Here is a 12,754-nt window from a genome sequence, read left to right as displayed (position 1 = left end):
TGTAGTGCGTTTGTTGGTGTATGCATATGTTGACCTGGGCTGCCCTCCCCTCTTGAGTGTAATGAGAGGGCTGTGACTGCGCTGTGATGGTAACATGCATAGGAATGAGGCCGAATAGGGTTACACCAGCCAGTCAGCTGCTTAACATGCTCCTCTAGCAGTAACCATATATGAAAGAAGTTCAAGCTTCAGCTCTCCCCTCCACTGCCTTTCTGGAATGCTGGAACTTGTAAACATGGGAAAGATGGACAGTGGTAACAGGAGCCCACTGTACACTTCTTAGTATAAAGCATTCAGTTGCTTGGCCTTCATAAAAACTGAATGAAGTTATGCTGAACAAACAGATTTGTTATTTACAAATGTTTATTATTATTGTCATGTTGACTACTGACTGATAGTTCAACCAAAAATGAACATTCTGTCGTCATTTACTCACACTCATGTTGTTCCAAACCTGCTTGGCTTACTTTCTTCAGTGGGACACAAAAGGAAAAGTTATAAAGATTATATTGGCACAAAGTTCCAAATCGTTATTTACTGATCATTTCTGAAAAGCTCTGAAAAATGGACTACAAAAGTCATACAGACTACAAAAAATATGTCGGAAGCGCACACACAACAGGTTCTCACATTTCTCGGAATGTCAGTACATTAGTCAAAAATCGTATGGATCTAGAACATAAATGTGAGTAAATGATGATAGACTTTTCATTTTTGGGTGAAAACTTGTGATGACCTCTTTTAAAGAGGGAAGGCAAGCCTTTAATCCATCCAGTTGGCTGAATTAATCAATTTCAGCTAAATGGAAAATGGAGACTGTACTGCTGCTCTGGACACTGAATCCTGAAGAGACACTCAGAATGTAAAATTGATTGATGATGCACAGGCTGTTTTTGTTACTCAAAGGCTTTAAATTGCCATGCCTTTTGACCCCTTGCTGGTGGTCTTGAACTTACTATCTTCATGTGGTTTCAGTTCTGCCCACTCACTATGCAATTTTTGGTGTTTCTCGCATATTAAATTATCGCATATTATCGCATATTATATCATTTCAACTGAAATCAATATTTCACATTAATTTGTTAAGGGATTTAACCAATTATTTAATAATGGCCATAGTACAGTGTAAGACCTGATCACCCTGTCAGGTTCAATTTTGTGGTAATGAGCAGATAAAGACATGAGTGATTTTAGTTTGTGTCTTGTGGACAGGATGGCTCATGTGTCGCTCTGGTTCTATCACTCATTTTTAGACTGCTGCTAAAAGCTGGGATTGACATAAACAGAACCACTAAATCCGGAACGGCTCTGCACGAGGCTGCCCTCTACGGGAAAACGGAAGTAGTAAAATTATTGCTTGATGTAAGTAGATGCATACAGAATAATAGGAACAGTGTTGTAAATCTGCATATTTTCTGTCTCTACACAACATAAATTATGGCAATACATGATTTATTTCTAAGAGTTTTAAGATTTATTATCAAGAATAAATACTCTGGGAAAGACCCCAAAATTGGCACAACAAAAGCACAGTGATGTATCATTTTGTATTTTTTTTCTTTACGGAACTAACCCTCTCATTGCAATTCACTCATTTACTCTGTCGCTTAGGCTGGGATTGATGTGAACAACCGCAACACCTACAATCAAACAGCCCTGGACATTGTGAACCAGTTCACCACTTCACATGCCAGCAAAGAAATCAAACAACTCCTTAGAGGTGACTCAGACATTCAAAACTCCTGTCTTTTCATTCTACCTCTTCCTCTTCCTTGCCCCTTTCTTTCTCTTTTTCTTCTTCCTTTTCCTGGCAATTCCTCTCCTTTTCCTTCCTCTTTCCTTTCCTTTCCTTCCTCTTTCCTTCCTCTTTCCTTTCCTTTCCTTTCCGTTTTTCTTGATCGTCTTCCAGGCTTTCTTTTTTCCTTTCCACTCATTTCATTTCACATCTTTTCCATCCTCTTCCCTTTCCTTATCTTTTTTCTTTTCTTTTCCCTTTCCTTTCCTTTCATGTCCTTTCCCCTTTCCTTACTGTTTTTTCTTCCACATCACCCAGGCATTTCATTTCATTTCATTTCATTTCTGATCCTCTTCCAGGCTTTGTTTTTTTCCTTTCCTTTCCTTTCCTTTCCTTTCCTTTCCTTTCCTTTCCTTTCCTTTCCTTTCCTTTCCTTTCCTTTCCTTTCCTTTCCTTTCCTTTCCTTTCCTTTCCTTTCCTTTCCTTTCCTTTCCTTTCCTTTCCTTTCCTTTTCCTTTCCTTTCCTTTCCTTTCCTTTCCTTTCCTTTCCTTTCCTTTCCTTTCCTTTCCTTTCCTTTCCTTTCCTTTCCTTTCCTTTCCTTTCCTTTCCTTTCCTTTCCTTTCCTTTCCTTTCCTTTCCTTTCCTTTCCTTTCCTTTCCTTTCCTTTCCTTTCCTTTCCTTTCCTTTCCTTTCCTTTCCTTTCCTTTCCTTTCCTTTCCTTTCCTTTCCTTTCCTTTCCTTTCCTTTCCTTTCCTTTCCTTTCCTTTCCTTTCCTTTCCTTTCCTTTCCTTTCCTTTCCTTTCCTTTCCTTTCCTTTCCTTTCCTTTCCTTTCCTTTCCTTTCCTTTCCTTTCCTTTCCTTTCCTTTCCTTTCCTTTCCTTTCCTTTCCTTTCCTTTCCTTATGTCCTTTCATGTCCTTTTCCCTTTCTTTACACATTTTTGTTCATTGTTAGTCTAGAGTGTGTTCATTTCTCTGAATCTGTTTTCATAGCTTTTGTTATAAAGCTTATAGAGTTGCATAACATTACTGTCCTGGGGCATAACCATGGCAGCCCTGCCATTTTGTTTACGTGTCTGTGTCTAGGCGTATGTCTCTGTGTTTAGTAGCTGCACCCTTCTACTGTCCCTCCTGTAATCCAGCAGCTTGTTGTCTTTGAAGTGCACACTTTGATGCGAGCATTAAAACAGCCGAAGGAGCTGTGTTTGAAGATGAGGGGTGTTTAGCATCCCTGTTCTGAGCTCAGCTCCTCATTAAATTTTCAGATGTGCTAAAGTGCTTCAGAGTATTTAAACACTACATTAATCTTCTTTAAATTCTGCTTATTGCACTTCTTTATTGGAACACACCCCACCTGAGTCTTGAATTCTTAGAATTTCAGGTTGTAGTTTGTGTAGCTTGATCAGTATGAGGTCTTCAAATGTTACTTCCTCCCGCAGTAGTGGATTTGATGAATATTTTCAAGGCAAACTGTTTTTCTGTCTCTCTCATTTCCACTCATTCATACATTATTGTCCTGGGTTGTGACATCAGATGCCAGTGGAGCATTGCAGGTGAGAGCTTTGAAGGACTACTGGAATCTCCATGATCCCACAGCACTCAACATCCGGGCAGGCGATGTAATTATGGTAGGCTAAAATAAAGTATATTAAGCAAACACCCCACTATTTCTCACAAGAGGTGTCCTAATTTAATACTGTATAATATGCGTTATGCAATAGGCCTATATAATTGGCAATGTTCTTGAGCATTGCCTTGATCTGTATTCTTTCCAAATAACTATATTCTGAGAAATCACAGAAACATCAAACCCAAAACAATTTTAGGCTATAGTGGAAGAAACAGTAAAGCTGAGAGCAGTTTTAGAACGCTTTAAATATGCACTAAGATGCAAGACAACACACAGCATTGCATATCATATTTCTAACTGATATAATCATGTCCTGCACATAAGACCTAGCAGTATCGTGAACAAGTGAGGACGGTAATTTGGTCTTCCCTACAGAGAATACTTTGCATGTTGCAACAGGTTTTTGCCAATCAACCTTTAATGTCTGACTCGAATGAACCGTAGCTTGTTGTTTGTGCTATAATAGTGTGTGTTCAGCCTAGTTTCCATTCATAACCGCGTGCTTCACACCCACTAAAAGACTTGTGCTCAGTGCGTGTACTCTAAAATGCAGCCCAAGGCTCAGTGCCATATGTATGCTATGTCACTGTTCACACCTTGTCTGTCTAGATAGCTTTAGGCGTCCATTTCTGCTAGTATAAAAGACTGCTGCGCTTTTGTGGTGGTGAGACAAAAGAGACTTTAGGTATTTTTAAAGATAGCAATGAAAGCTAGTTCCCTTACAGCAATATTAGGACATTTAGGGAGTTGAATTAGGGGTAAATTAACACATATCTGCATGATTAATACAGTTAGAGGTAAAATATGAATTGTTATTCACCTTTAGGAGAGAGATGTGTCCTTTAAAATGCGGTTTTGCGAAACAAAGCATTATGGGGTGAGTTCATTAAACAGCGTGGTTTATTTGCAGATTGTATTTCAGCACAAAAACATATACTAATCACCAACAGTACAGTTTACCCAGGCACTAAAATGCTGAAATAGCACTTAGCCATGAGTATTTGTCATTCTTTTTCCTCGTGAACATGTTCCCATTTTATGTAAATTCTTTTGGTTTAAATAGTAAATTGCAGCTTTTCACAAAACTCAGCACAATTTTTCCTGGTATAAACAGCGTTGTGCTGTGTTTTCTTTTTTTGGCTCTCAGTAATACTTAATTATAATTTGCCCAACAATAACAATACTGCATTGACCCATTAAAAGTATTAAAAATACATTTTCATCAATTGAAAATGAGGCTGAAATAAACAATAAATATTAAATGAAAAACGTAAACAAAAATGAGATGTTGCCTTGGCAGCTAACTGAAAGCTCTTTACTGTACTGTAAGGGCTAGTTTACTCAAAAAGTACAATTCTTTCATCAGTTACTCAACCTCATGTCATTTCAAACCCGTAACACTTTTGTTCATCTTCCAAACACAACTAAAGATGTTTAAAAAAAAAAAAAAAAGAAATCTGAGAACTTTCTGTACTCTCCACAGACAGCGCAACTACCACTTAAACGCTTCAAGAAGTTCATAAAGAGATTGTAAATCTAATCCAGATAAATTGAGCAGTTTAGTCAATTTTATATGAATGCTTTATATGCTGAACAGATTTAATTTTAGGCTCTTATTCACATAAACATGAATCACCACACACATCAGTTATGGTAAACAGAAGCTCAAGCATGTTCTATTTACGTGCAAGAACCAATGATGTTCGTTCTTGTGTGTTATGCAGCACGTTTGAGTTTCAGCAAGAACCAATGAGGTTCATTGCCATGTGTTCCGCAGCACGTTTGAGCTTCTGCAAGAACCAATGAGGTTCATTCTCTTGTGTTATGCAGCACGTTTGAGCTTCTGCAAGAACCAATGAGGTTCATTCTCTTGTGTTATGCAGCACATTTGAGCTTCTGCAAAAACCAATGAGGTTTATTCCCTTGTGTTGCGCATCCCGTTTGCGCTTCAGCAGGAACCAAGGAGGTTCATTCTCGTGTGTTACGTAGCACGTCAGAGCTTCAGCAAGAACCAATGAGATTCATTCTTGTGTGCTACACATCACGTTTGAGCTTCAGCAAGAACCAATGAGATTAATTCTCGTGTTACGCAGCATGTTTGAGCTTCTGCAAGAACCAATGAGATTAATTCTCGCGTTACGTAGCATGTTTGAGCTTCTGCAAGAACCATTGAGATTTATTCTTGTGTGTTACGCATCACGCTTGAGCTTCCACAAGAACCAGTGAGGTTAATTATTGTGTGTTACGCAGCAGGTTTGAGCTTCAGCAAGAACCAATGAGATTTGTTCTCACGCGTCAAGCAAGTATGGTTGAGATATGTTCATCATATAAAGCATTGGAGTCTCCTCAGAAAATTTTGACTAAAACGCTCCATTCACATGGATTAGTTTTACAATCTCTTTATGAACTTTTTGAACTGTCAAGTAGTAGTTGCATAGCTGTCTATGGAGGGACAGATATCTCTCAGATTTCATCAAAAAGTTCTTAATTTGTGTTCTGAAGATGAATAAAAGTCTTACAGGCTTGGAACGACACGAGTGACAATTAAACTTTTTAGGTGAACTGTCCCTTTAAATGACTAAAACTGAAAAAAAAAAAAAAATCTAAATAGAAATATAAAAAAGTTAAATTACTAAAACATTCATCTAAAATTCACAATATTAATGCATATTATAATAGTATTTAAATTATTCAAAATATAATTTGAGCAGTCAAACATTTTATATAATTATTCTAAACTGGACAAAACATTAGAAACAATAGAAAAATAGAAAACTATTGTTTTCAAAGTTGAAGTAGGATAATTATTTAAACCCAAATAAATATTGCATGTCAATGTGTTTGTTTATTCTGCTTCACATTGGGCATGCAATCATACAAGTGGCGTGTTTGCGCCATTACCTGATTTGCACATTTCTGTTATTTATTCGACTTTTTAAAAAACTCAGACATTCAATGCACATAAACAGCAAATTTATTCTAGTGTCTATTTCCAGGCCTGCTTTAAACACAATTTCATGTCAGTCAGATGCACTGACACAGGTCCTCTCTGCCATGTGTGGAATGTCAACTGACTTAATTTACCGCATTGTTTGGCCAAATGAGGAAACAATCACAGGCTTGGCCATGAAAAAAGGTTAGGGGATTGTTATTTAAAACTAGATGACACAAGGTCATTCAGCTTTGAATAGTGAAGGGTACACAGAGGGCTATAATTAAATCGTAGATTATTTAAAATGATTGTGATTTATTCATGATTACACATGAAAATAAAAGAAAAAAAAAGTAGCTCAAATTCTCTAAAAATGGTTTTAGAAGACTGTTATGATTGTTACTAAGTTTGCAAGCATTTTGACACCATATCCTAACCAGACGTGATGCAATAAGATTCCAGCGACAAGCAATTTGTCTGTCCACACCTGACATGACGCGTCTACGTGACAAAAAAATAAATAAAAAATCACAGCTAATTAGAAGAACGTGTAGGCGGAGTCTCTCTGCAAGCACACGGCACTCGCAACAAAATAGTTGAAGTACATAATCAAATTCATAAATATTACATCATTTTAACATTATTAAATATACATACCGAGTGACAAACATATGTCTTTGTCATAGAATACACTTGTTTGTTCACATTGAGTTCACAGAACCTTAAATAATCCTTTAATTTTTTTTCAAGATCTGAGGTAAATTATACATTGTCGTTTTCAGTGTGGCTATAAAGGTCATTCGATATTCAAACCCACTTTAGATGCTTTTAACATTAAAATAATCACATAAACAGTCATACTATGTATGTTGTTGTTCTAGCCGCAACATCGCAGAAATGGAAACGTATCACTGTCGCGGCTGGTTAGGACAAAAACACTGATTAACATGGAAAAGACGCCATTTATCTTGTGTTGCTGTTGGCCCTGAATATCCTGTGATCTAATTGGTCTATTCCAGGTCTTAGAGCAGCACATGGATGGACGTTGGAAAGGGCACATCCATGACAGTCAGAGAGGCACTGACCGTGTGGGATTCTTTCCTCCCTCCATCGTGGAGGTCATTAGTCGCAGATCAGGTATATTGGATATATCCATGTTTATTGTTCAACATACTCAAGCATTTAGAAAAATATGGCCCATTTTCAAATGTATGGTAACCTATCTAGTTAGCTACATTTTCCACCAAAGATAAAGTCAGTTACCGTAATTTTTCCAGTAGGGATGTTTTCTATTTCAATAAAATGTTTTTCATTCTGAATTATATTATCAGCATAACATTGTGAGTCAAGATTTGAGTTGAAAAATGTCACCCTTTTGCTTCAAAGAAAGCAGCATAAGTTTTTGACTTAGAAGTAGTGCAGAATTCTCTTTTGATAAAGAATATTTTAATCTTTCAGAATTTTTTTTTATTTTCAGGTTTAAAATAGAATTTGAATCCCAGATTTTAAATGCGCTGTCTGACATTTGTAGTCCACAGTATGCATATCAAAATAATGCATACTGAACTAGTGCAGTTCTCATAACTTCTTGTATAGACATGTGGACATGTAGTCCATTGATAAAGGCACATGCAGACACACACTCTAATGGGATTAGCAGGAACATATTGGGGGCAGGCGGATCAGCTTTAGAGCCCTGTGCCTCCATGAAAAGGGGAGCTGGCGTTAGATTGCTAGTGCCTGAGCAGAAAATCTTTCCCTAAAACGAGTCTGGATTTTTTTTCTGTGTGCGAGAGCGAGCGCAGCGGCAGACTCAGCATTCTGTCATGTCACAGCGTCAACATCCTGCTGCTCACACAAAATTAGCCTCCGCTCTAAGCTCCTGCTTCAATACTGCTGAAGAGGACATGATGGAGGCAAAACAGCCAGATTAAGACCCAACCACTTATCTCATTGTGCTGGGGTGTTTCTCCCACCAGTTTTATCTCTTCGGGATGTTAAAACCTCCCCAGGTCCGTCTCAGTTTTTGAATTGAATGTAAGGAGAGGAAACAGACTTTTGTCTTTCATGTTAAAAGGATCGTTGACACAAAAATAAAAATTCTGTCATTCCAAACCTGTATGACTTTCTTATTCTGTGGAATGCAAAAAAATATGTTTGGTTTTAGTTTTTTTTCTCCATACAATGAAAGTCCAATGTTGTTTTAGTCCCCGTTTTTTATTTATTGTATTGAGAAAAACAGGTTGACATGGAACAACATGAGTAAATGATGACAGAATTTTAATTTCTGGGTGAACAATTCCTTAAATGTTTCACTTTTATTTTATTATTTATTTAATGAATAATACAATTATTATTTACACTGCTGTTCAGAAGCTTGGGGTTGGTAAGATTTTTTTAATGCTTTTGAAAGATGTGTCACCAAGGCTACATTTATTTGATCAAAAATACAGTAAAGACACAAATATTGTAAAATACAAATTTATGATAATTATTAAATTATATTAATTTAAAATAACTGATTTCTATTCTAATATATTTTAAAATGTAATGTATTCCTGTGATGGCAAAGCTGAGTCTTCAGTGTCACGTGACGTGATCCTTCAGAAATCATTCTAATATGCTGATTTGGTGCTCAAGAACAAATCCTTATAATAATCAATGTTGAAAACAGCTGTGCTGCTTAATATTTTTTGCTGAAAATGTGCTACTTTTTTTTTTAAAGTAGTAAGATTTTTGAGGAACAGAAAGCATTTATTTAAAAATAGAAATCGATTATAACAATTAGTTACTGTCACTTTTGATCAATTGAATGTATCCTTGCTGCATAAAATAATGTCTTACAAAAATGTACTGACCCCAAACTTTCATACGCATGTCTCTAATGGTATCATCTTTCTCAAGGATGATGTTTCATTTGTGTCCATGGTGCCTCGTTTGTGTTTCAATGTTGTGTCTATAGGGGGCGTTCTCACCCGGCAGGCCTCACTGCCCGTCCAGAGACATCACATTCTGTCCCGAGCCCTGCCCTCACACAGTTCTCATCTCACCTCTCACACTGACGACTCCTACACCTTATACTCATCCACCCGTCCTGTACTGACTCACCACAATGGGCTGGATCAACACTCAGGTAGCGTGAGAATTAGACTCTTAGGGGTTATTTCAAGTATACACGCCTGCAATGTGTATGCGTGCGCCCTTCAGCCGATTCTTAAGATTTTATTGGTCATGTCAATCACAGTACTGATTGCCTACACCAAACACTGATCCCTAAACCTACCAGTCACTGTAACCTTAACCAATGAAATTAGCTGCAGATTTATAATCTCACTTTAAAGGAACACGCCGACTTTTTGGGCCTTTATCTTATTCACTGTATCCCCCAGAGTCAGATAAGTCCATACACACCATTCTCATCTCCGTACGTGCCATAACTCTCTGATGCACCCACCACTAGCCTAGCTTAGCACAAAGACTGGAGGTAAACGGCTCCAGCTAGCCTACTGCTCAATAAGTGACTAAATAACGCCAGCAATTTCCTATTTACATGTTGTGATGTGTATAGTTACATCGTGTACTGAGACTGACGGAAAATGAAAAGTTGCGATATCTAGACCAATAAGGGTAGGAACTATACTCTCATTCCTGCATAGTAATCAAGGAACTTTGCTGCCGTACTATGGGTGCAGCGGCGCAATGATATACACAGCGTCTGAAAATAGGCTAACTTCCTTCAACATAACCAACGTGACAACCTGCTTGCACAGAGAGTGTGCTGGGGACTATTTTCAGGCGCTGCGTAATATCATTGCGCCGCTGCACCCATGGTACGGCTCAAAGTTCCTTGATCATTACGAAAGAAGGAGAGTATAGTTCCTAGCCATATCGGTCTAGAAAATCGCAACTTTTCATTTTCCGTCGGTCTCAGTACACGATGTAACTAAACACATCAAAACATGTAAATAGGAAAATGTTGGTGTTGTTTTGTCACTTATTGAGCAGTAGGCTAGCTGGAGCTGTTTACCTCCAGTCTTTTTGCTGAGCTAGGCTAGCGGTGGGTGCGTCAGACAGAGTTATGGCACACATGGATATGAGAATGGTATGTATGGACTTATCTAACTCTGGGGGATACGGTGAATAAGATAAAGGCCAAAAAGTCGCCGTGTTCCTTTAAGAGACCATTCAAGCATCTTTGAGAGCAAAAAATCCTCTATCCCTGACCATGCAAACAACACTTTAACCCATCATAGCCACATTTAGACAAATTTTCCAAACTCATGTGATACCTAGTCTAAAGCTTATTTTGATCGGCACTGAGTCCTAAATGCCATAACACACCAAGCTGATGTTTGGCTGTCTGCTCACTTTTTGCTCAATGCTCATCCCATCGGTGGCTTTTTGGCCGATTGAGCATGTTGAATCGGCGTCAGGCAGTCTGAGAGACGGTCACTCTGATTGGCTTTTCGGTTTAGTGAACCACTGGACGAGAAGAAACATGAAAGTGATGAGAGCAAGTTAAGAAGACTCTCATCTTACCTGAGAATTCCAATATGCAGATATTTTCAGAAGGACATGGTCGTCTGTAAGGAAGAAAGTGATCAACGTGATTTGAAATGGAAAGCAAGCACTACTTTGCTTACAGTTTGTATAATCTGCAGTCCTAGTGTCTGTTTCCCTTTTTGAATGACGAATATGGACTACTACCAGCAGCTGATATTAGACAGTCATTCCCTCTCACACAGGCACAAAATGTACAGTATGTGCTAGTTGACCGTTGGCTACAGTCTTTGCGCTGTGTTCAAGCAAAAACTTTTAACGTGACATGAAGAGACAACACAGTCTGCTTGCATCGCCACTAGTTTTTTGGTGTCGATTTAGTGTGTCATGGCCTTAAGACTCCCAAGGTTCCCCCCTCTGGCCCTTTAAAGTGTTTGTGTTTGCTAGGTGTACTTCCCAACAGTCCCAGTGCCCTGTGTAAGCCAGCTAGTCCCAAAGAGCCAGAGGATATTTGGGTCCTCAGGACCTCCCTCAATGGTAAGAGTTGTGTGCTTCCCCAGGCCCTTGTTCGTCTCAAGTATTGAGCCTGTTTTGTCATCCTTATGTCCATCCGCTGGTCCTTAAGCCTGAACACCAGTGACTTTCGTGTCAAGTTGAAGTTTTCCCAGCTGTTTCACTGGGTTCCTGTTCCCTTAGGCTATATTTGTCCCATGCTTGTCAGCCTACAATCAGCTTGCCATTCACGTTCCTTAATTCGCAGTAGTCCTCCTTAACTTTCCCTTGTGCTCCTTAACATCCCCTTGTCTAGAGAGACCTTGTTGGAGTTCAGAAAAATCTTTCCCCATTTGTTGGCCAATGTGCAGAAAAGGAGTGTTTTTTTATGGGACATTATTTCACCAACGGTTCTTTTTCGTTCTCCTATGTGTATCTGTTCCTCTTTCTTTCAGCAGGAGACAGGAACAGTGTGGGGAGCGCAGGCAGCATGGGCAGCAGTCGCAGTGCTGGCAGTGGACAGAGCACTGAGGGAAACTTTCCACACAATGGACCCCATCAGTCACCATCCGTTGTCCAGGACACCACCAGGGTGGGCTTCAGTCTCACACACTTCCAGTGTTCCCGTTAAGGCTGGGCAACTCTGGCCCTCAAGATTCACTTTCTTGCAGAGTTTATCTCCAACCCTGATAAAACTCATCTGCCTGTAGCTTTCTGCAGTAGTGCTGCTTCCAAATTCGAATACTTCCCTACTATATAGTTTGCGAAAAATGTTTGCCAACAAAGTAATATCTCTGAATACCTGGTATTTGAAAAACAGTTGGCGGAAAGTCCATGAATGACCTACTACTTCCTCCGAGATTCTGAAGTGCGCATTCGATGGACAATTTGCTAACCCATGAGGGATAGTAACAACATGGCAGATGTAATATGTCTGAATTTCATTCATACTACCCATATTCATACTATATAAACATACATTTATAATGGTCGCAAAGTAAAATTCAAATTCAAATGTAGTACCTACTCACAGTATGTGATTTGTGACGCAGCATAGTAATTTTGAAGACCTTCATTAGCTTGTAAAAGTGTATTTGATTAGGGTTGGAGCTAAACTTTGCAGGAAAGTGGATCTCGAGGGCCAGAGTTGCCCATTCCTGCTTTAAGCTGGGGATTTTGTGATTCTGTCTCCATGTCCATTGATTTTCATTAGGGTACTGAAGCTGTGAGGAAACTTGTGTGGATAAATATGCAGCACTGATTAATTCTCGAGATAGGAACCCCTCCACAGTACATGGATTCCATGGTTTGTAGAGGCACAAAAGGAAAAAAATAATTACTCATATATAGAAGCCCACAGAAGCCATTTTTGTCATGTGCTCTCAATACCTTATTTTTCTTGTAATCTTGACAAAAACAAGTTATTTTGAGTTTTCCTGAAAAAGCAAGTTAGACAAATAACAATT

General features: G+C 38.7%; 1 protein-coding gene across 2 annotated transcripts in view; it reads left to right on the top strand.

The window, feature by feature from the left end:
• LOC307116709 (CASK interacting protein 2) overlaps window positions 1–12,754 on the top strand; it is a 73,841-nt gene that overhangs the window by 35,827 nt on the left and 25,260 nt on the right. The window contains exons 8-14 of one of the 2 annotated variants that reach the window (XM_079801025.1): window positions 1,254–1,362; window positions 1,612–1,720; window positions 3,268–3,362; window positions 7,316–7,433; window positions 9,259–9,429; window positions 11,244–11,333; window positions 11,744–11,880. In XM_079801025.1, coding sequence (XP_079657151.1) covers window positions 1,254–1,362; window positions 1,612–1,720; window positions 3,268–3,362; window positions 7,316–7,433; window positions 9,259–9,429; window positions 11,244–11,333; window positions 11,744–11,880 — 829 coding nt within the window. The remainder of the gene's footprint in view (window positions 1–1,253; window positions 1,363–1,611; window positions 1,721–3,267; window positions 3,363–7,315; window positions 7,434–9,258; window positions 9,430–11,243; window positions 11,334–11,743; window positions 11,881–12,754) is intronic. The other variant, XM_079801026.1, reaches the window with a different exon arrangement.

Source organism: Gobio gobio (assembly GCF_949357685.1).
Source record: "Gobio gobio genome assembly, chromosome: 20".
In the NCBI taxonomy this organism is placed as follows: domain Eukaryota; kingdom Metazoa; phylum Chordata; class Actinopteri; order Cypriniformes; family Gobionidae; genus Gobio; species Gobio gobio.
This window is presented reverse-complemented; position numbering and strand designations above follow the sequence as displayed.